Source organism: Gossypium hirsutum, chromosome D11 (genome assembly GCF_007990345.1).
Source record: "Gossypium hirsutum isolate 1008001.06 chromosome D11, Gossypium_hirsutum_v2.1, whole genome shotgun sequence".
NCBI classification, from domain to species: domain Eukaryota; kingdom Viridiplantae; phylum Streptophyta; class Magnoliopsida; order Malvales; family Malvaceae; genus Gossypium; species Gossypium hirsutum.
In genome coordinates, this window is record NC_053447.1 from 4,943,160 (window position 1) to 4,966,249 (window position 23,090).

Genomic DNA, 23,090 nt, shown 5'->3' on the forward strand with positions numbered 1-23,090 from the left:
GATTTTAAAATTTATCTTGAAGGACTTCTAGTTCAATAAATAATGTTGATGTCAAAATCGGGCCAGATCAGATTTGTGACTCATTTGGAATTTAGTATAACATGGGTCAGTTCTTGCTAATAATTGAAATGTAGTAGTATATGTCTTGGAGCATCCATATTTCCTTGTTGCTACCGTTCTTCTGCTGCATGTATATGGTGGTTTTAAAGTCTCATTTGTAGCAGTACTTTCTTTCTGAAACTCTGTACCATTTTCTTGATTCATTCTTGCTTTAAAAGTATCTCAGCTTGTTCTGCTGTCTAACTATTTTTTTTTTGTCGGGGGCAGGTTGAACAAGGAACCACCTAATTTGACATTCAGAAAGAAGGACAAGGGTGGTATTAATTTCACCTCCACTGTTACTAATACTCACCTGGACCTTGACACTGTAAAGGCAATATGTAGTGAATACCGAATTCACAATGCTGATATCACTCTAAGGTATGATGCAACTGCTGATGATCTAATAGATGTCATTGAAGGCAGTAGGATATATATGCCTTGCATCTATGTGGTGAACAAGATTGATCAGATTACACTCGAAGAGCTGGAAATATTGGATAAACTTCCTCATTACTGCCCAATCAGGTACTTTCCCCCTAATCCTTTGGGAAATTGTCTGACTGTCCTTTTGCTAACACATTTTGTTCAAAGTCATGATAGTATTGGGGTCTACTACATCGAAGTATTTTGGTTCTAAGATGCAATTGTCTTTGTGATTGACTTCAAATAATAGTTGTTCCAGAGAGGCACTAAAGTGTTTTATAACAACCACTTAGGAGATGGGAACAAACCTTGTTTTGATTAAACAAAACCATCAAATTTGCTTTCAGTTGAAAACCTTCAAAAGATGATTGCAATGCCTGGGGTAGCTTTTGGTATAAGATGAGGTTGAGTTGGGTGGCATCTAACACTGATTATAGGGCCGTAGTTCCTGACGTTTGAGCTAATACTACTAGCCTATGATTGGTTTCTGATTGTTCTCCAAACTCGTGTCACCTTTAGTCTTATTGGATTCCTTGTTAGGATTGATTTGCAGCAACTATGTTTTCCTGTTCATTGATAATTTTTTATAATCTCTCTTTTCCAACTACTGTATAGTGCTCACCTGGAGTGGAACCTGGATGGTCTCCTGGATAAGATATGGGAGTATCTTGATTTAACTCGCATATACACAAAACCAAAAGGGATGAACCCAGACTATGAAGATCCTGTTATCCTGTCATCGAAGAGAAGGACAGTTGAGGACTTCTGCACTCGAATTCATAAAGACATGCTTAAACAATTTAAGTAGTAAGTATCCTTTCCAAAACTTTAATGCAGTATGGCGTCAAGTCATTGCATTTTCTTTTACTTGCATACTTTGCAGCTGCAATGTGTTTTAGAAATCTGCCCTAAGATTTAGCAATTATTTACTTTTTCTTTAACCATATTTAGAATCTAATTTTCAAAATTCCAGTGATTAAGTTGTTAATCTGGCCAAATGTTTACAGTGCACTTGTATGGGGATCAAGCGTAAAACACAAGCCTCAAAGAGTTGGCAAGGTTTGTTCTGATTTCTCTTATTTAAACAGAGCTATAACATCCCCCACCACTTTGCTCCTCGTTTCTTAGACTTGGCAATCCATATTCATGTGGGCTATTTTTCTTGGATATTGTCCCAGGATCATGAACTTGAGGATGAAGATGTTGTGCAGATTATCAAGAAAGTGTGATTTGAGGATATTGGAATTTATGCCTTCATGTTTTAGGAATCCCATGAATCATCATTGCTCAACATTGTAAGCTGCTGCCATTTAGGCTGTGGAGCTGAAAATTAGGTGAAAAACGTGACAGCTTGAACGTGTAATTAAAAGCCATTTTGTTGTCAAGCTCTTTTGATCTGATTATCTCGTTGCTCCTTTTGCTTTGTTGCGATACACTACTAAAATACTGTAGAACTAGTTGGAAATTTTCTTCTTTTCTAAGTTATGAGAGAAATGGCATTAGTCACTATAATAATTTCATTTCCTTTCAAATCCAATAGATAATTCAACTATTGGACAGGTTAGTGACACCTCGTACAGAAATTATTCCTGTTTATCCATTTTCACTTTGCTTCTTTTTTCCTTTTTTTTTTTTTAATCTTTCACATTTTAGTCTAGTTAAGGTTAAATTTATCGGGATTTACTACATTAGGCCGTTCTTCTATTTTCTAATATAATTTTTTAATCTTCTCATTCAACTTTGATATGATGGTTCTTAATAGAAAATAAAAATCAAAACTCCAACTGAAAATTTTTATGATATCTCTTCAATGGAAAAATGGACGAATATGCACGAATAGCTGAGGTGACAGGTTCACTCCAAATCAACTCAGCTGCGAAAAGATTGCCCGATTAGATTTTAATCATTTAAATTTATTTGAAATATAAATTGAAATAAGATATTTAGCACAAGTGTATAAACTATTTTAAATAAAAATGAGTTTTTTTTTTCACTTTATGAGTAAAATTATGTTTTCTTTTTTGGACCACTAATAAAAAGTAATATATAAAATTTACCTCTTATCATTTTTCATAGTCTTATTAACTATAAATATTTATTACTTATTTAAGATTAAAATTGTCATATATAAGTATACACAATTATAAAAATCCTCAATGCGTTTCTTTAATTCAATTAGTAAAATATGTATAAAAAAATTTACTCGTTTTCATTCAGAAAGGGTTTGAAATATTCAGAAAGGGAAAGGTCAATACCTACAAGCTAGTTAGTAACTCCACGAAACATTTTATTTTTAGTGAAGAACGTGAACATACTTGAAACCAAAACCATTTTTCCTTTCCTTTTTTTTTCATTTTTTTGAAAAGTAAGTTGTTTAGAAATTGAAGAATGATGAACAAATCACGCTGCAGAAGAAGCTCTACTTTGGTTCTTCTCTGGATCATCGTTTTTTGGCACCAAATATTATCAGTAGTTTGCGAAAGAGTGCAGCAGCAGTTCAACAATGAAGATCAGAAACTATCTTTCTTTCAATTATTATCAACCTCCATTGATTTGTTCAAGAGATCTCATCTATCTTTTTGGCAAAACTTCAAATCCGTTATCTATCAATTCCAGTTGCACTTCGCCCCTCCAAATCTTGAGTAAGATTCCCTTCTCTTTAATATTTTATTTTTATTCTCACAGCGAGTTTGAATTTACATAAATATTTTTAGATTCAAATCATATTACTAGAATCGAGTGTTACTATCAGAATTTGAATTAAATAATATTATTTATTGAATATTTGTATATGTTAAATATTCAAATTTAATATCCACAAATAAAATTGATTTGTATAGTGAATTCAAATAATAGATATCTAAATTTATATTTATATTTATTTTAAATTTGTTGCGTATAAATATTATAACATGTAAATTCATTTATTTTCTGAATTTACATTATTTAACATGATTAGTACAAAATCTGGATTGAATCTATGAGTTAAATTGAGAATCAAAACATGTAAATTTTATTTTTAATATTTAATATTTTTATTACATTTTTTGTCACAATTTGAACACTATTTATTCCATTAATAATAATGCATTTTATCTCTTAGTTCAATATTAGTTTTTTTTATAAATATTAGAATTTACTTTAAATATATTTAAATTTTAATAAATGTTGATCAAACACGAAACCAAAAAAATATTACCAGATTTGGATTCAACTTTACATTCACCATTTAACATAGCCATCTTTTTAATTATTTTTTTTATGATATTGTGTGTTTTTAAATGATTATTTTATCGATTGTGATGGGCAGTTTTAGAAGGAGGGACACAATAGAAGGAAAGGAATCAGAGAGTGTGCGAGAAAATATGAAAGAAGCAGTGAAGAAGAGCATTAGAACAGGAGAAGCAGCACTTAAAGGAACTGCGAAATCAGCTGCAAAAGTTGTTCAAAAGACTGCTGATAAGGTCAAGAAGAAAAAGAACACAGTCTCTCAATCTCATGATGAGCTTTAGATTTTTACACGCATTTTCACTGTTAGTAAAAAGCTTTTATGATATTTTTACAGGTAAAAAAAAAATCCAAAAAAGGAAAAAACTAAAAATTTTGTTTTTTCGACTCCAAAACATACTTCTAATTAAAATTCATTTTAGAAATTTAAACTCAAAGAAGAACTTTAGAGAAAATAGCTTTTACGTTTATTATTTAAAACAATTTTTTTTGTTAAAATTTCAATTTATCTTCCCTACCATATAGTAAAGTAATTTAGGTGAGTTTATCGTTTTTAAGTAAACTATAATTTTTGTTAAGTGAATTTCTTAATAATAAACACTCTTTCTCTATCTTTGATGAAACATGCATTCTTGATTCCCTTGTCAATCCCTTTGTCATCTTATAAAATATCAAATTCAAGATCAAGATTCATGATTTATTCATCTTGATTTGATTCAATATTATAGTCCAACTCGACTCCATTCAAATATGCTCCTAAATCGAACTCATCACTCTAACCTGAACTCAAAGCCCTCACAACAAAAGTTAGGATTCGAACACTTAACCCAACCATAAGCTCTAAAAAGTCGAATGAAATTTGCCCAATAGTTTATTATCACATCAAGCTACTGGAGAATGTAGGACAATCTCAAGTATAAGTTCTTCAAAACGAATCGAATTGACCGAAATATCCATGAAAAACCGAATTAACTGAACCAAACTTAGTATGTTTTCTTAGGTATTTTAGTTTTCTCACTGACATTAGGTTGGGTTTGAAAACTTTAATTGAATATGGATACGTTTAAATATAAAAAATAATATAATTTATTCATTTCTTTAAAATTAAATGTTGTTTTATTCTATTGATTTGGTTTGAAAAAAAACTCACAAATCAACCAAATAAACACATTAAAACTGAACTATCTATCTGAACAAAATCAAAACCAACCAAATTGATCAGTTTCGATCTGTTCGACCTGTTTGTTTGGTAATCGATGTTTTGCTCACCCCTATCAATGAGCTGAGCATAATTTTCATTTCCAATTGCAAATAAGCATTGAAGAGTCATTGACAACATTATGCATGGCGAGGCAAAACCTGATATTCGGATATGTGTCAAACACGAGCATCAGATAAAGTCGAAGCGACATAGATTATGAGAGAAAAGTTGAGAGAAAAGTAGAATGTAGTGTCCTAAACACAAGGTAATCGAAGCTGCACTAAGGAGAATGGGATGCAGATAACCTAAGGCATTCACTTTGACACCTTCTAAGGCAAATATCATTCCAGTTAGGTACCTGATGTTGGTTGACACAAACGGTACGAGCACAAGCATCGGAGCAAGCGTCGAGCTCAGACACACCGCAAACAGTTACACAAGTGTCAGGGATCGGATCCTTTGAAAATGCCCCAACCTTTTTCAACATTCTCTTCCACGTGCAGACTCTCTCACAAATGAAAATGTCATCCGAGCTCTTCTCCCTTCCCCTGGCACTCTTAAGTCTCTGTTCTTCGGCATGCTTTTTCCTCAATCTAAAAACTTGCCCTGCGATAACTGCCGGGATAGCAGTCCCGAGAAGGGTCCACCACACATCCGCCATCCCAAATTTCACAAGCCGGATTTCTGTTTCCCTACTTAGTTTTCTGCACTCTAGAAAAATAGGAAAACTAAATACATGAACAACCTTTATTCACTCCTCAACTCCACATCTAGCAGATATACTAAATTTAGCTAAATTCAACTTCACTTTTAACGCATAATTAAACATTCAAGTGGCCAAAGTAATCAAAATTATGAATTATAACAAGAAATTTATGTTGCTCGACTTCTTGTATAAGTATTATGTACGGATATGGTTAGATTTTTTTAGAAGTTTTCTCCAATTTATTTTGAAGAAAATTCGAGATTATATCACAAATATTTCAATAAGAAAAAATCAAAGCAACATAACAACTAGCAAGAAACAACCTACAAAAAAGGACATTTAAAGATAAATAAATGACAATTACTTACGGCCAGCAGTTTGATGTAAGCCTAAACCCTAAACCATGAAAAAATCGGTTTAATAGATAAAACACCAGAAATCTGGTGACAGATCAGTTAATATATATTTCAAAAATTGATGAAATTTGAACATTTTTAAGTTAAAAATCGGAAATTGAATGAGGAAGAAAAACAGAAAAGAGAAATACGTATTCCGAGTTACAGATCAAATCACAAATAACATAGACAAAATGACGCTGTTAGTTCTACAGGTTTAATTTTTATGTTAGGTTTTAGATTTGGGGCTGACCTTTGGAGCTATGCTTTCGCTTTCCACTTCGGAAATGCTTGTTTTTAGTGTTTTCTCAAATGTTCAAACAAACGAGTGAATTGTTTTAATTTTTTCTTAGAAATAAATAATATTTTAAAATTTTGAGTATTTTTTAAGTTAAAAAATGCGGATTCTTATTAAGTTAACTATTAAGTGAAAAAATTTGAACAATTTAACAGTGCAAATTGACTCATTACATTAATTTAATAAAAAATTTATAATAATTAATAGATTATAGCATATCACAATGTAAGCTTTAATTTTAATTTTTTTTACAAAAGGAGTACAAATTGTGAAAAAAAATGCAAAGAACACTTTTTTAACAGTGCAATATTTTAAAAAGTTATACATGTAAGCTTTAATTAATTTTTTAGGAAGTTTTTTTTATTTGATCTAATTCCAGATTTTTTAACCAAGTTTTATTTTTCTTTTACCTATCTTTAAGCTATTTTTTAGTGTCATAATATATATAGAGAGAGTGTTATAGTACTAACACAATGATTAAAATTCGTACTGATGATTAAGCGAGAAGGATTGAAGATTATGCAGGCGTTCCTTTCTCTGCTCAATTATGAACTTATTATGAGTATCTATTATTATGATCATTTTTTAAAAATTTAAATTAATTGAACTAAAATTCGAATTTTACATATTTAACTATTTATCTCCAACCCAAAATGAAACAAGGCGTAAAATAAAGAAAAAAAAAGGTTTGATTGAAATGCATCACCTATATTTTGGCTTTGGGGTAAACAATTAATAATTATACAACCAGTAAAACTGTAAAAAAAAAAAAACCCAAAAACGGAGGGCGTGTGAAACAAAAAATGATCTTTTGGGGGAGGCCTGGGGATATAAAAGAATCGGCATGCCAGTTATACAAGCATAAAGGTAAAAAAATTATGGAGGAAAGCATAATATGGCCAACACACAATATTTTAATCTCCCAGCAATAGTGATTGTCTTGTAGCAAACACCGGAAACGATATTACATCAGACATTAATATCCGCACGCTTCGATCTGGTGCTGCTGTTGATTTCTTGGGAACCGGTAAAGGAGAACCGTGGGATGCTGTAACTCTCAGTCACTGAAACCGGCTGTTGGGGGTAAAGCGTGGGAGGTGGAGTAAGGTTGCGCTGTGCAGGTAAGGGAGGAAGCATGTTGTACTTGTAAGGGTCACCACTCAAACTGCAAACAACCGGAGCAAACAACAGAATTTTCATCTGCAAACTAGGGGAAGGATGGAGAGAAGAATGATGGTGACAGCCAGACTTACCTTGTACGCCTGTACAACTGATGATCATCATCGGAATTTTCATCCAGACATTGAGAAGTCCTCAGAGCAGGAGATATGGACCATGTATTCGGGGTCGATAAATCATCTGAAAAATACCGTCTCTTGATCAACTGAAACAAGTACCGTATAAGTTTAACAACAGTAAACCCCCAAGAAAATAAGAGCTAGAATGCGACACAAAATAAGAAAAGAGGACGATAATACCATACGAAAAAATTTCATTAAACCTTCCTTGTCATATCTTGCTTCTTTGGCAGCCTGTAGAAATTGAGCAAAGTGTTAGACATCTTCGTTTACCGAAAGCCAAAACTAACATCGTTAAATCAGGTTTGACAGGCTAGTCAAGAATATCAGACCTTTACCAACCCCTATGTTTCACTAATGTTTTAGACAGTGAATTGTGATTGATTTAAAGGTTAACTAGCAAAGGTGCCATCTTATACCTTTTCGGGCAAAAAACAACTTCGTGAAGTAAAATATCTTCCGTAAAAGAGAATTTCCATGAAAAGAATTTGGACTCGAGAACAAAATTTTATTTGTGTTTCTTATACAAAGAAAACAAAAAGAAAATTAACAAAAAAGCACAAAAGATAATTTAATGTATCATTTCCCATACTTCAAACCAAAATGTTGTCCACAGGGTTCTAATCTTATTGAACTGAAGTGTACCATTTCCCGTATTTTAAATTTAAAACCAATATGTTGTCAACAGAGTTCTAATTCTAATCTTATTGCAAGTACAACTCTACATTAAAATAGATCAATTCAACGAAACACCAAGTTTCCCCCACAAATATCTGCAAATATATAAAAGAGAACAAAATATGAAATTATTACTCTAACCGGCATATAAGCAAGTCAATGCGAAAGTTAAAATGCTTACTGCAATAAGGCTGCCACTACCAGGAAAACTCTCGGTCAATGGAAGTTCCTCACTAGGTGGAAGCAAACCCTGCTTCTCAACCCACTGACGAGCTACATCAACCAGATTGCCACTGCTACCTCTTGTACCCTCTTTAGCAGCTATATCAGCTTTGTTACCAATAACAATATATGGGACAGGAAGTCCCCCGGGGCCTCCAGAGCTTAGAGGAGCCGAAAATGTCCCAGTTGTTGCAATCTCAGATGCCCACTGCTGCAAGCTTGTTTTTGTTCTCCTTTGGGAAAGATCGTGTACAAAAATAACACCTGCACAAAAAATTAATGGTGGAACCGTGAGAGAAAATTACAGGTCACAGAGTTTGCAGTAATTACAAAAGGCTATAATGGGAAGCTGAAGCATTACAAGACTTACAAACTAAGGTTTAGAAAATTCCCGTACCAACAATTATCATGAACTTAAGATATTTGCTCAAGAAAAGAGACTTAAGAACTCACCATTAATTTGTGAATAGAAAAGAGATCGGCAATCTTTGTATCGCTCGTGTCCCGACACGTCCCAAAGTTCAATGAAGAAATCTCTCTCAGCATCCCCTTTCAAGCTACTTGACGAGCTACCAGGGCTACCATATTTGGTATGCTGTGTAGAGATTGTAGTGGCTAATTGGTAAATGAACTCGAACAATAACTTTATTCAAGGCAACAAAAGGAGTACTAAATCTTACCTTCACACCAACTGTACACCCAATGGTTTGAGGAGGACAAGCAGTGGAAAAACCTTTGACAATCAGATGAACAAGAGAAGTTTTCCCCACACCTGACAAAAAAGACTAAGATTTCAAGCAAAAAATCGGCATCTAATAGAACATTGAAAAGAAAAACATATTATATATTTAAGCATGAATAGTAAACAAATTAGAACATCAGATCAAGAGTCTGCATACTTATCAATAATGGCACAACACGGTGTCGGAAACTCTCGGGCAGTCGAAAACAAATTAATATAACATCCAAAGGAAATAGCATAGGAACATGAAAGCAGTGAATCATTTTAAAGGTTTGCTCTCCTAGTACAGAAAGCAATAAAACAGCCATCAACAAACTACTGAAGAACATCAAATAAGGCCACTCAATGTGTAATCTTAGATCAAATATTGAGGGTGGGATAATGTATGGGTAGAGATCTTGATGTGCATACAAAAGCATTTGTTACTTCAATTATAATAATTTTATAGCATACAAACTCAGCAGACACCCTAAACAGCTACTCTGTATAGAAAAACATAAAGCAACAAGCAGAAAATTTTGCAAAGGCAAACACAGTATATGAACACAAAAATTCACTGATTAATAAAAAGAAGTAAAATTCGATACCTGAATCACCAACAACAAGAACTCTGACTTGCCCACAAGGAGGTCCTCCATTAAACTCTTTGAATTCCCTTTCACGTTCCCTCCGAAACATTTTTTTTTCTGTTTTTTTTTTCTGTTACAACCGAAAAAGAAAAAACCTAGCCCAACTCAACTCTAGAAGCGATGGCAACACTAATAAAATCCCATAAAAAAAGGCACAAATTCAAAGGAGAGGAACAATTTCTTGAAATGGGTGCCCAATATTTCGAACTAACATCCATCTCAGACCAAAATCCACCCAAGATCTACACCCGAATCCAGGATCACGAAACTCATCATTCTGAATCAAATTGGATCCAACAAAATAGACCTTCTTTGAATGGGTATATTTTAAATCGAGAGACAATAAGTGGATTTCTCTTTAAATTTCAGTTTAGAGCTTCCAAATCTCAGTTGATTAAACTGGGGTTTAAAACTATATTTTCTAAAATATAAATCGTTGATTTTAGTGGGTTTATAGGATGGTTAGAAAGATAAAACAAAAGTAATTAGCTAAAGTAGGGATCCAGAATTGATTTTCGGAGGGATTGATTTTAACTTCTATTTCATGTGTTTGATACGGATCGATTAAACAGAGAAACTTGAAGCAGGAACGTTCAATTCACGCGCTAGAATGCGCTTCGTATTTAAGAGATATGTCGATTTCTCTTTTTCTTTTTTTCTCGTATTAAAATTTGTTAATTATTATGAATTTTATTGATTCTTCTATTTAGTTTTTTTTTAACAAAATAGAACTAACCGATATTTATTAACATAACTCAATTAACATTGTTATCAATATAGAAAGATGTAGATTCGATTACGTTAAAATATAATATTATTCTATTTAAAGGTTGGAGAGGAACCATGAATAATTCTAAATATTTTATAAAAAAATATGATAATAACATATAATGAAATTATGTTTAAAAAAACAATAAAATTAATGATCAAATCAATCAAACTATTAATTTTTAATTGTACTCCAAACTAGAATAAAAGCGCTTGCTTCATTAAAATTTTCGATTAGTATTTGAATAACTACTAAATTGTCGCATTTTATAACAACCTTCCAATAGCAATAATTGGGGGTGTTCAAATGGTTAATTAAACTAAACTAGTATTAACTGAATTAATTAATTTTTTTAATCTTTTAACAGTTAACTTAATTGAAAATTTTTCAAAAAAATTTAACCAAACTGGAATATTTCGATTAATTTAGTCGGTTAACCGAATTAACCGAAATTTATCCCTTTTTTTGTTAAAAAAGTAGTAAAACATATCAAAAAATAACTTTATAATGTTCATTTGATCGGATTAATTAAATTAACGGAACTAGTAATAGTCTAATACATATAATATATAATATGATTTATTAAGTTCGGTTAATTTGGTTAATTACCTGATTTCAAACTAAATTAACCATTAACCAAAATTCCAAAAAAATCTTTAACCGACCTCCAATCTAATTAGATCGATTAATTCAGTTTTAATCAAAATTTGAACACCTCTACCAGCAATTCCAAGCTAAAAGTTAAACCACTGAAAGTACCTCAAAGCTCCGCTTGTATCATTATGCATATACGAGCACTCCTATTGCATCCCTACACACATCTGCCCTTACAATCTCCTAAAATTCATCATACTCACGCCATCGTGGTACTTATATTCATTTTCCTATTTGTGTTAAGTTTGGCCCTGTTTTCATTGGATGGTTGCTCCATCAACATCGTTACACAATGATCATTTTACTTTTTGATTTAATATATAAAGATTAATTTGTCTATTTTTTTAGTGAATAGGACAAAATGCAACTCGACTCCTAATATAGGGCCCTCCGTAATATTTTTACTTAATCCTACTCTTTTTTAATTCCACTTCACTAACATAAAAAAATTTTAAAAAGTCAAATCATCATCTTAACAACAAGATAGATGAAATTTTTAATATAATGACTAATTTACATTTTTTTCTTATCATATAATGATTAAATTACCATTTTTACTATAAATGATGAAATACAATCCGACTTTTAATACAAAAAGATGGATAATACTTTAAACTCCTTTAACTTATTTTCTTTCTAATTACAGCTCAAGTTTACGAAAAGTTTAACTTTGTAGCTCCAAAAATGTATGTTTCTTTCTTAAGAAGTAGCTATACAAAGCTGAGATAGAATGTAAAATTATTAAAGAACCATCAACTTCATTTTAAAGAAACCCAGATTTTGAAATTGCATCATATAAGTCTGCTAGCAAAATTTTCTCACTGAACTGCAAGTTAAAATTATACCTAAGCATTTTATATTGCAGATGGTTTTTTATATATTTAATAAATTAAATATGGATAGGTTCGACTTGAAATTTTTTTAATTCTATTCCAGCTAAGCTTAAGTAAAAAAATTATATTTTAAATGAATGTAAATAAAAAAGAAAGAAAAAATAAATAAAAGATATTTGTCTAAACCCAACCCAAAACCAGTTCATAAACAGCTTGAGATTAAATTACTTTAAAAAGTAAAGCTTTTCCATCAAATTATTGTTTTACCGTATATTAAGATAATTTTTACAAAAAAAACACTTTTATAAACAAAAATTGGGTTTTCATTGAAATAATGAGGAAACTAAATTTTCGAAATATATATTTAGTAGTACTTTGACACTTATAAATATTGAACTTTTTTTTGTTATTTATAAGAGTTAGGGTAAAATCTATTCTCCAATTAGTTTATGGTAATAAAATGACGATGCTATGATTACATCATTGGATGATGAGATCCTTCTAAATAATTTTCAAGATTTCCTCTCGAATATTGTATGAGTTGTTAATTTTATTGGATTTTTATTATTAAGAATTGTTTTAAACTATTAGCCTTGTTTGTAATGCTAAAAAATTAATATTTGATAATCTTTATTGAGAGTATGTTGAATTGATTTATAGTCTAAATTTATTTGAATAGATATATTATTTTGATTATTATTTTTAATCGAAAGCTCGATATTTTGAATTTTAATATTTTGTTGGAGAACATGAAAATGAAGTTTTTTTAGTAAAATCCGATATGGATACTCAATTTGAAGTATAAATTTCTAAGGTCTAATAGAATAGGGTGTAAGTATTGTTGAATAGATCTCAATGGTGATGAAGATGTTGAAACGATAGTATTTGAACATCAAGAAAGTGACAATTTTGCAGTGGTGCTCAAAGATATTCCCAATACTATGTTAGTTTTTTGTGTCATTAGTGCAGTGATTTCGTCATTTTAGTTGTAATTTCGAACTAATTGATTAAATAAAATTTCATAATTAATTTGTTATATCTTCGTATGTTTGTCCTTGACAATTTTTGCATGAATCAGAAAACATTAGTTCATTGATTACTTAAAGTTTAACTAATATTAAGTTGCATCATATGAAAATGATTATGATGTGTGAACACAACTTATATTAGTAGGTGTTTGTGGTCCAAAATGTAACACTCCTTACTTGACTTTATCGTCGGTTCCGAGCAACAGAGTGCTACATTTGTTGCCGGAGCAACTACTGACAATTTCACAGCAAAAACATCATTTTGCTTCAGCAATCATGCAATCGATCAATAATACAATATAGAACAACATGGATTTTCTTTTTCAGGTCTTATACGAGCATACGAATGCTTTAGAGTCAACCTGAGATCAAATAAATACCTTTTTGCAACACTTTTAAAATTTCATATAAATATTTTATAAATAAATAATTCAAATATTCAATCAAACCATAAACACCTATGTATTATGATACACAATTAAATATGAGTCTTAATCGAGTTTACGAATGCTCTTTTATTGACCCAAGCGTGAAATAAGACTAAATTATAAAGTTTTGAAAATTCAAGGCCGACGTTACAATGTCACCTCCTTCACGTCATGGTGTCGCCAAATAGTTTGTCACATCACGATGTCAAGCCACCCGACATCACAATGTCACCTACTATCCGGCTGACATTGCAACGAGAAAATGTAGTCATCGGGACAAGGACTTTATTTTTGGCAAAAATCAAGCCATTTTGTACCTATTTCAATACAACTATACCATTAACCCATTTGGTGCATAAATGCACCTTAATTTCCTGCACCATACCAATCAAATTACATACCAATACATTAATCTATCCATTTTCAAACCAACATTGCCTCAAATTGGCACCATTTCATACAAATTCATCCCAATTAAACATTAAATTTACATTTCATGCTTGTAAACTATCCAAACCAAGTTTAACCGTACCAAATCAAGTTTAATTGTGCCAATTAAATGTCATACACAATGTCATGCAAGTTTCCAATTCATACATCTATGCATATGAACATTAAGTTCCATAATACATACTAGGTTAATCAACAATCGATTCAACTTTGCTATTACATAACACCTATGTACATGCCACAAATCGAGCTTTAACGATAAAAAGAGTATCGAATCAATAATAGGATAGTGTGAGCTCCTCGACAACCCACTAGACATGTTCCACAAGTTGGCGATCTACAGGGAAAGGGAAACAATGGGGTAAACATATTAAATGCTTAGTAAGTCCATAGGCATTAAACGAAGTAACTTACCTCATTTTATAATCAAACACTACATGCTACTTAGCTTGGTAAAGTTTGTCTAACATAACAAATTAAATATAAAAAAAGTTAGTTAACATTTAACCTCATCATATAAAAATTCAAATATGAAACAGGCCAAATAACTTAGAATCATATTTCAATACAATTCTCAAAACCAATTCAACATTTAACCATATGAACATCATTCTCATAATATCATATCATTCCATCTATTTAACAACTATACATTCAATTTCAATTTAATGTCAACCACTGTTTCATTTCATTATTCAAATTTTGAATGGAATTCATTGATTCATCACATTTCCATATCGGCCCTTCAGGCTTGTATAACTGGTTCGTATGATTTTTCATATGCCATCGATATTCGTATATCACAATATGTATACAATTCATAATATCATAATATCAACCCAATTCAAATATCATTTATCCAATTTTCATTTTGTACCCCTATAACTTGACTTGGATTCGAACGTATACATGGATCTAACTAACCACACCAGTTTGGCACTAGTGCCTCATCGGACTATGCTAAAATAGTTTGCGCCCAACACTCATCATTGTGTTTGGCACCCAGTGCCTCATCGGTATAACCGAAGTATAAATGTGTCCAGCACTCATCGACTCGTGGTCGAAGTAACTTGTACTCGACCTATCCTATGGCATGTCAGTTATATTCGACTCTACCTGAACAGTTATGTAACACCCCAAACCCGGCCTAAACATTAGGGCCGAATCTGGTGATGTCACATTGTAACACCCCTTATCCGTATTCTACGCTGGAATAGGGTACGAGGCATTACCAGAATAAATACACTTATAAACATATTAAACCGAGTTATAAAATTTCATCCAAATTAAAAACTTTCAAATTATTATCTTCGAGTCGCTAATTAGGGTTTACGAGGCCCAATACATACTTATTCATATGCTTAATATATTCGTTAAATCAATCCAATATTGAAGAATCCACTTTAAGTCAGAATCAATATTAATCACAATCATAAATCTTTTCATGTTATTTTTATATATCACTAACTGAACTTTGAATGTCAATTTACGAATACGTAATTCACTAACACATTCTGATATACACAATGTTTAATTGATGAAATCATTTAATTGAGCTAAATTTCATATTCACTCCAAATTTTCTTTTATATCCATAAATGCTTTCACTTACCATTTACCTAACAAATTTCTCGAACCAAGCTATCACACAACAATAATACATCACCTGTGCTTCATGAATTCAATGTTCGAATCTTATCACCATCAAATCCATGTCATTCGAATACTTAAAGTTTATTCAAGCATATATTATTACGTTTCATATACCAAGCATATGTCAAAATTACAAATACGTAATCAATTCATTTGTCATTTATTTGACTCAAAATTCATAACATTCCATTACTTAAGATATGCCATAAAACACTCATTTAACATAAACTAGAACCATGGTCGAATTTTCAGTATGCTATTTATTCCCCTTTTTCCGAATCACATAGCAAAATATTACAAATATATATATATTTGAATACTATAATTATGCATCAACTTACCAACATGAGTTAATTCATGAGCCACTCATGACATCATTTCATGCCAAATATACCACACGCATATGCTATGACATTTTATTTTCTCTCATGAGCTTACCATGACCAGTAATGCACTAATATAAGCATCACCCATGTTTCAACATTTATCGATTATAATCAGACATTTAACCAATTATACACGATTCATTCATATACTTTATTATCCTCCTCCTCCTCTCCATCTCACATCCTTTATGTATATAACATGCTTAAATAGCATTATACATAATTTCACTATTCACTTATATTTAAATTCAAAGTTGTCTAGTCAAGTTACAATCACTAAATTATTTTTATCTGGAGCTACAAAGCTCCAAATTAAGTTCCGTTAATTTTCCCCAAAACTAGAGTCACATATCTTCTTACCATAAAAATTTCAGAATTTTTGGCTTAGCCAATTAGTACAGTTTATTCTTTAAAGTCACCCCTATTTCACTGCTCAACATCTCTGACATCTCTTCACTAAAAATGAATTATCTCATTGTACAGAATTCAGATGATATTTCCGTTTATTTCTTTTGAAAATAGGCTCATTAAGGATTCTAAGCATATAAATTATAACTCATAATCATTTTTTTAAAATTTTTAATTATTTTCCAAAGTCAGAACAGGGGATTCTAAAATCAATCCAACCCTTCCTTACTAAAATTAAAATATCTCAAAATATATAACTCTTTTGCTTGCTTTGTTTCTTTTAAGTAAAAATAGACTCATTAAGCTTTCATTTCATATCTTATTCACTCTATAATTCAATTTCCACCATTTTTGGTGATTTTTCAAAGTCACACTATTGTTACTATCCAAAACTGTTTTGTTGCTAATTTTACTTTTTCATAATTTCACTTTTTCACTTTCAATCATTATTCAATTCAATTCCACACATATATTCATCATTCAATCACACTTAATCGTTACATGATCTTATGTATTTTCACTTAGTCAATTTCTCGATGAACACTTCGGAATAATAACAGATACACGATGGATTCAGCACACATCAACAACCCTTTGTAATCAATGATATCCGGTGGGATCAACACATAGCAACCACCTTATAATTAATGATATCAGTTCACATAGTAGCCTGCACATAGTACTACACATGTGACCATCACTATCCGATACATGTAGTAGCCTGCACATAGTACTACACACGTGATCAAAACTATCCGGTACGCATAGTAGCCTGCACATAGTACTACACATGCGACCTATCATTCTGGTACACGTAGTAGCCTGCACATAGTACTACACACGTGACCATCACTTTCACTTTCACATAGTGGCCTACACACAGTCCATGCCACACATGTGATCATTTCTGTCACTTCATTCGTATCCCTTTTTATTCCGAATGTTCAATCGGGAAATTTCTCACTTTTTCTCATTTTTTCCTTTTTCACTAATCAAAGTCAATTCCTTGTCTTTCTTGACTTATAATAACATATTTAACTTATTTAACACTCACATTATTCAATACAGTCCAAAAATCACATTTTAGACAAATTACATTTTTGCCCCTAAAGTTTCACAAAATTACGATTTTGCCTCTAGGCTCAGAAATTAAACTTTATTCCTTTTTTCTTATGTTTTATGACATGCTGAACATTTTTCCCTTCTATGGCAACATAAAATTCTCACTCTAACACTTACTTATGAACATTAGGTATTTTTACCGATTATGTCAATTTACTCGTTTTCACTTAAAATCGGCTAGCAAAAGTTATTTAACATAATTTCAAGCTTCATATTCTATCATAAAACATCGAAATAAACATATTTCACCTATGGGTATTTTTCCAAATATGAACCCTAAATTAAATTATTGTTAGAATAAGCTAAATTAAGTTATCGGGACTCCAAAAACGTAAAGAACATTAAAAACGGGGCTTGGAATCACTTACTATGGAGCTTGGAAGCTTGAAAACTCTAAATATGGCTTCCCCCTTGCTGATTTCGTTCACCGTGGAGAAGATGGACAAATTTTTGGCTATTTTGGCCTTTTTAATTCTTTTAATTACTGAATGACCAAAATGCCCCCAACTTAAAAATTTCCTATTTCACTTATCTCTTGTCCATTTTTTAAACCAATGGTCTAATTACCATGTAAGGACCTCCAATTTAAAATTTCATAACAACTGGACACTTCTAACATGTACAACTCAACTTTTGCACTTTTACAATTTAGTCATTTTGACTAAATTGAGTGCCCAAACGCCAAAATTTTCAAACGAAATTTTCACGAAATCATTTTGTGAAATCGTAGACCATAAAAATATAATGAAAATAATTTTTTTCTCGTCAAATTTGTGGTCCCAAAACCACTATTCCGACTAGCCCAAAATTCGGGTTGTTACAAGTTAATAGGGTGACCTTTTATTCAATCGTCATATTGTTCAATTCACATTTAAAAAATTTAATTCATATATCAAATCATCAGTTTGTCACATAGCATATCCCAATTCAAACCAATTCAAGGTCAATTCCTTAATTTAATTGAATTACACAATTTCAATTCTATTCAATTTAATCCTCTATCTCGATAATCAGTCAAATTCATACCATTATGATTTGATCAGTCATCATCAACTATTAATTCATTAATATTTCACATTTCAATTCATCATATTCAAATTATCAGTTAATTTATCATTTTCTTTATGATTTAGTCTATATCTCACCTTTTGTACCAAATTACAAACAATTCAAATTACTATTAAACATACACGAATTCATAATTTAAATATATATAATAATTTATATACAAGCATACCATATGAAATTACCTGGTCAAAACATCAACAAACAACTCTCTAAGGACAAATCAACAAATTTTGTCATTTCATCAATTATCTTCGATTTGGTCCAATTTCCAATCTATTCAATAATTCAATTCAATTTATCAATTCTAAATATCTTATATCATCGTACTGTAAGCATATGTCAGTTAATTTTTATTATTTAAACGTCTTGTAAAGTTTTGCATTTTATTCAATTTAGTCTCTAAAACCTAAAATACAATATCTTTCAAATTTGAGCTTTGATTCCGTAATCAATCTCAATTTCATCCTTTTACAGCCCTCTATTGCCAATAATTACAGAATTATTACACAAATTTTGAAATTTATGCACTCTAGTCCATATGTTCAAATGCTAGCAATTAAACTCTACAAGTTAATCATTTTTCATATCTAAGCTTAAAATATAACAAATTAACACCAATTTCATCAAGAAATCATCAATGGTTACTTTTATAAATTTTAACAGTTTTGCAAATTGATACATGAGTTAGCTAAATCAACCTCCCACTATCTCAAAAATATAAAAATTACAAGAAAAATAATTTAATTACAATTGTAATAAGCCAATTTGCCCGGCCCGTAATAAAAGAAAATAAATATATAAGCCAAACAAAAATTATAACAGTCCATAACAGTCCCATTACATTAGCCCAAATTTGCATCCCATTAAAAATTAAATTAAACCCAAACGGCCCAATCACTAAACCCGGTTACAAGAATACCCACTACCCAAACACTAGCCTAGCCCAAACCCGTTACAACAGAAACCCTGGCATCACTGCCCTCCAGCGCCGTAACAGTGATGTCCCCAGCCGCACTTCGTACCTGCAAAAGACGAACAAACAGCAGAAACAGAGAACAGCACAAAAATGGCAGAAAAAAGCAGAGATAACAAAAAGGGGGTGATTTGTTTTGATTTTATTCGTATTTTTCATTTCTCTGTAAATAGATATTATAAAAAGACCAAGAACGTTGTTGTAACACACATACGAAATCAGAATACAAAAAAAATACCAAAAGGTGATTTCCGAATTTTTTTCTCGCAATTTTTTTCTTCTGTTCTTTTTTTCGTTCTACATCTATTGTTTGTTTTTTTTTAAACAAAAAAAAGAAAACAGTAAATGAGAGACGATCGTACCTCGCTACTGGACCGATTGCCCTTTTTCCGTTGTCATCGGAGTTAGGGGCATGGTTCAGAGAGCCTCTAAAAGAGGCGATGAACCCTCGAGGTTGTGGCGCCAGAAAGAAAGAAGAGTTAATCTTACCTTTACAAGCGCGCTGACGGAGCCCTCGTCTACTCTGCCTAAATCGGAGTTTGGATGGGGGGTTTCATGTTTGAAACGGCGCAAATGGATGGGGGGAGGGCCTCTGATTTCTGATGCGGCGCAGAGCTTTTTTTAGTTTAGGTTTATTTTGTTTTAAATGAAATAGTTTTTTAGGGTTTCTTTTATTTCTGTTTAGGGTAACTGATATGGTTTAAAGGGGGGCTTCAGGGGAATCAAGAAACGTCGCTGTATTGCCTGATTCAGTGGCTCTTAAACGGCGCCGTTTTAGAGCGCGACCCAATGACCCGACCCGGACATGGCTAGACCCGCGTGTTCTGGCGTAGGGAGGGATATTTGCGCGACCGGCCCTTCCCTTTTCCATTTTTTTAATCAAGTCCCTTCTTCTTTTCTGATTTAGCCCCCATATTCTGCTTTCGTTCCATTTCAATCCAGCTTGCAACACTACGTTTTGGGAAAGCGGGATATTTCCCAATCAGGCCCCCATGTAATACGTGTGTTGCAGCATGGGCCCCCACTTTTTTTTAATTTTAGTTATCCCCTGTTAATTCGATTTTGTTTATGATTTAATCCTTTGATTATTTAGTTTTTCTTATTTAGAAATCTACTGTTATTTCATTATCATACTATTTTTATATTTTTTTATATAATCAACTTTATATTTTTATAGAAAGATAATTTCTAATACTAATATTTTATACTATTATATATAATATAGATTTTTCTTACTATGCGTGTATATATATATAATGATAGATTATTTTCAAATGATTTTCTTTTCTTAAACCTTTTTCTTTAAATTCGTTATCTTATTCTATTTACTTAACTCACATATTCTTATTATGTATGCACCATTATTTCATTAGATTTTATTTATATAAATCATAATGTAGATGTTACTCTTAAGTTATTCACTTTTCATTTTTCATTTATATAAATCTTTCATTAAAATTCAAACTTTTTATTTGTTTTCTTAGTTTCATTACCGAATTGTATCAAATATTTGTACTATTTATTATTATTGGCTTTTGTTGTTTTAAATTGATCATGAATTTGTGGGTTGCTTAATTTCTAATATGGATGTGTGTACAATATGATCAAAGTTGATATTTGTATTTGTTTATTATTGGTTTAATTATTGCTAGTTTAAGTTTAAATTTTTATTCATCTTTTACATTATATGTATCGTCGTTTAATCATGTTCTTTTCGTGAGAGTTGGCTTTTAAAAAAGCTTCATAGTCTTTTTATTTCATGATCCTAAAAAAGGGGGCTTGGCGTTCATAAATTCCCGAGAGAATCGTGCCCTAACTTACTGGGCTTCGATTCTTCTCGATGAAATTAGATAACCAAGTGCTCATTTTTATTAAAGCCGTTCAATTATAAAAATAAAATTCTTAAGGTTTCAAAATGTTTGATCCTAACTTAAAATAAAGGCAAGGTCGGTTGTTTAAGAATTTCGAGGGATCAAACCCTAACTTACTGGGTTCGAATTTCTCGATTGGCTTAGATAATCGCATCTCCTTTTTAAATAGCGTGATTTTCTAAAAAGGAACAAATTTAATTTCAAAGATCGAATTGTTGCACCCTAATTCACTGAGTATAGTAATTTATTTATTCAAAATGAGTCCGTCTTATTATTCAACTTAGTTCATTCAAATTTAAACTTCAAAGATCATATTTAAAAATCGTTTCAAATTTTCGACAATAAGACATTAAACAATCGATTCGGTACCAATTTTGGGCGTCACGAGGGTGCTAACCCTTTCTCGTGCGTAAACGACTCCCGAACTTATTTTCTCAAATCTCGCAGACCTAAAATTTATTTTCGTGAATCGATCACACCTTAATAAAAGATCGGTGACAACTCCCAAAGTTTTTTTTAAAGTCGATTTCCGTTTTTTTCAAAATTTAAAAATGGTTTCGACAACAATAACTTACCAAGAACCAAAAGCTTGAAACTAAAAAAATGGTTGCTAGGTTCCTCTTGTTGTTTCGGTGAAAGAAGAAAAGAAAATAATGGATGATAACTTTTAAATTTTACTTATATACTTACAATTAAATTAATTGAGATTAATTAATTAATTAAACTTAAAATTAATTAATTATTTAAATTTTAATCTAAATTTCACAAATAAAAAGTACAATTACTTAATTGGTCCTCCACTTAATTAAAATCCATAATTATTAATTTTTAAGATTTTTACAATTTAGTCTTTATACCTTAATTAGTCATTAGTTCGGTAAAATTATCTATCTAAAATTCAATTCACCTATATAATAACTCTGTAATTATTAAATAAAAATATTTATTAGCTTAGTTTACGAAAACGAGATCTCAATACCTCATTTTCCAAGACCACAGACCTTAGGGTTAATACACTTGTACCATAACTAACTATCCAATTAACAAATTCGTTAGATTAAAATTCAATATAGTATTATAATTGTCTCGTAAATATTAACAACCATTTTCGACATCATTGACTTTTAGGTCGTTACACAAATAATCAAAACGAGCAGTTGATTGATGAGACTATTCTTGTGTTTATTAAGTCCAAATGGGAAGATACATTGTCTTAAGTATTAGAGTAGTTGACTCCGAAAAAATAGGAACATAAGCAGGATTGTTTAGATTGACAATACATCAGATAAGACCTAAGTATAATTTATACCAGATCCGTTTATAGATTTATTCACTTGTGACGTTCATGGTGTGATTTACCTTAATCCAAAATAAGTGGCTGACCATGTGTACTTAATTTATATGCTTTGATATGTTGAAAGGTTGAGTTCCATTGGTGTTGGAGTCGAAAGTTGGTATGTTAGGTATATTACTTATATATAGCATGATTTCACTTTCATTTACAGTAAGCGAAATTATAACTCGA

The 23,090-nt window shown here is 31.2% G+C and overlaps 4 protein-coding genes across 7 annotated transcripts; 2 read left to right on the forward strand and 2 right to left on the reverse strand.

Annotated features, from left to right (window-relative positions):
* Positions 1-262: 262 nt before the first annotated feature.
* On the forward strand, positions 263-2,031 carry LOC121223012 (developmentally-regulated G-protein 3; the record flags this gene model as incomplete). The annotated part of the gene is made up of 4 exons (XM_041103884.1): positions 263-627; positions 1,141-1,332; positions 1,533-1,584; positions 1,704-2,031. Coding segments are annotated over 4 exons (660 nt in total), but the record flags the coding sequence as incomplete, so codon positions are not given.
* Positions 2,032-2,723: 692 nt separating this feature from the next.
* Positions 2,724-4,814, forward strand: LOC107911222 (uncharacterized). Its single transcript, XM_016839098.2, has 2 exons — positions 2,724-3,167; positions 3,836-4,814. The coding sequence occupies exons 1-2, from the start codon at positions 2,914-2,916 to the stop codon at positions 4,035-4,037; spliced, it is 456 nt and encodes a 151-aa protein (XP_016694587.1). The 5' UTR covers positions 2,724-2,913; the 3' UTR covers positions 4,038-4,814.
* A 217-nt stretch (positions 4,815-5,031) lies between these two features.
* Positions 5,032-6,436, reverse strand: LOC107911654 (uncharacterized protein At5g64816). 4 transcript variants are annotated; one of them, XM_016839526.2, is made up of 2 exons: positions 6,309-6,436; positions 5,032-5,665 (listed from the first exon to the last, which is right to left on the reverse strand). In XM_016839526.2, the coding sequence occupies exon 2, from the start codon at positions 5,613-5,615 to the stop codon at positions 5,235-5,237; it is 381 nt and encodes a 126-aa protein (XP_016695015.1). In that variant the 5' UTR covers positions 5,616-5,665; positions 6,309-6,436; the 3' UTR covers positions 5,032-5,234. The 4 variants fall into 4 exon arrangements, with proteins under 4 accessions (XP_016695015.1, XP_016695017.1, XP_016695018.1 ...); XM_016839528.2 differs by having other exon boundaries at positions 5,032-5,658; positions 6,309-6,389; XM_016839529.2 differs by lacking the exon at positions 6,309-6,436 and adding an exon at positions 6,029-6,302 and having other exon boundaries at positions 5,032-5,658.
* A 604-nt stretch (positions 6,437-7,040) lies between these two features.
* Positions 7,041-10,542, reverse strand: LOC107911655 (small GTPase LIP1). Its single transcript, XM_016839530.2, has 7 exons — positions 9,881-10,542; positions 9,232-9,323; positions 9,005-9,146; positions 8,511-8,815; positions 7,832-7,885; positions 7,607-7,737; positions 7,041-7,518 (listed from the first exon to the last, which is right to left on the reverse strand). Exons 1-7 carry the CDS (start codon positions 9,969-9,971, stop codon positions 7,323-7,325), a joined length of 1,011 nt encoding a protein of 336 aa, XP_016695019.1. The 5' UTR covers positions 9,972-10,542; the 3' UTR covers positions 7,041-7,322.
* Positions 10,543-23,090: the final 12,548 nt, after the last annotated feature.

Bases quoted from the DNA above. Each gene is read 5' to 3' on its own strand.
- LOC107911222 (XM_016839098.2), top strand. From the start codon at position 2,914: ATGATGAACAAATCACGCTGCAGAAGAAGCTCTACTTTGGTTCTTCTC. The intron at 3,168-3,835 runs GTAAGATTCCCT...TGTGATGGGCAG, and splicing joins TTCGCCCCTCCAAATCTTGA to TTTTAGAAGGAGGGACACAA.
- LOC107911654 (XM_016839526.2), bottom strand. From the start codon at position 5,615: ATGGCGGATGTGTGGTGGACCCTTCTCGGGACTGCTATCCCGGCAGTT.
- LOC107911655 (XM_016839530.2), bottom strand. From the start codon at position 9,971: ATGTTTCGGAGGGAACGTGAAAGGGAATTCAAAGAGTTTAATGGAGGA. The intron at 9,324-9,880 runs GTATCGAATTTT...CTTTTTTGTCAG, and splicing joins TCTTGTTGTTGGTGATTCAG to GTGTGGGGAAAACTTCTCTT. The intron at 7,886-8,510 runs GTAAGCATTTTA...CAATTTCTACAG, and splicing joins GTAGTGGCAGCCTTATTGCA to GCTGCCAAAGAAGCAAGATA.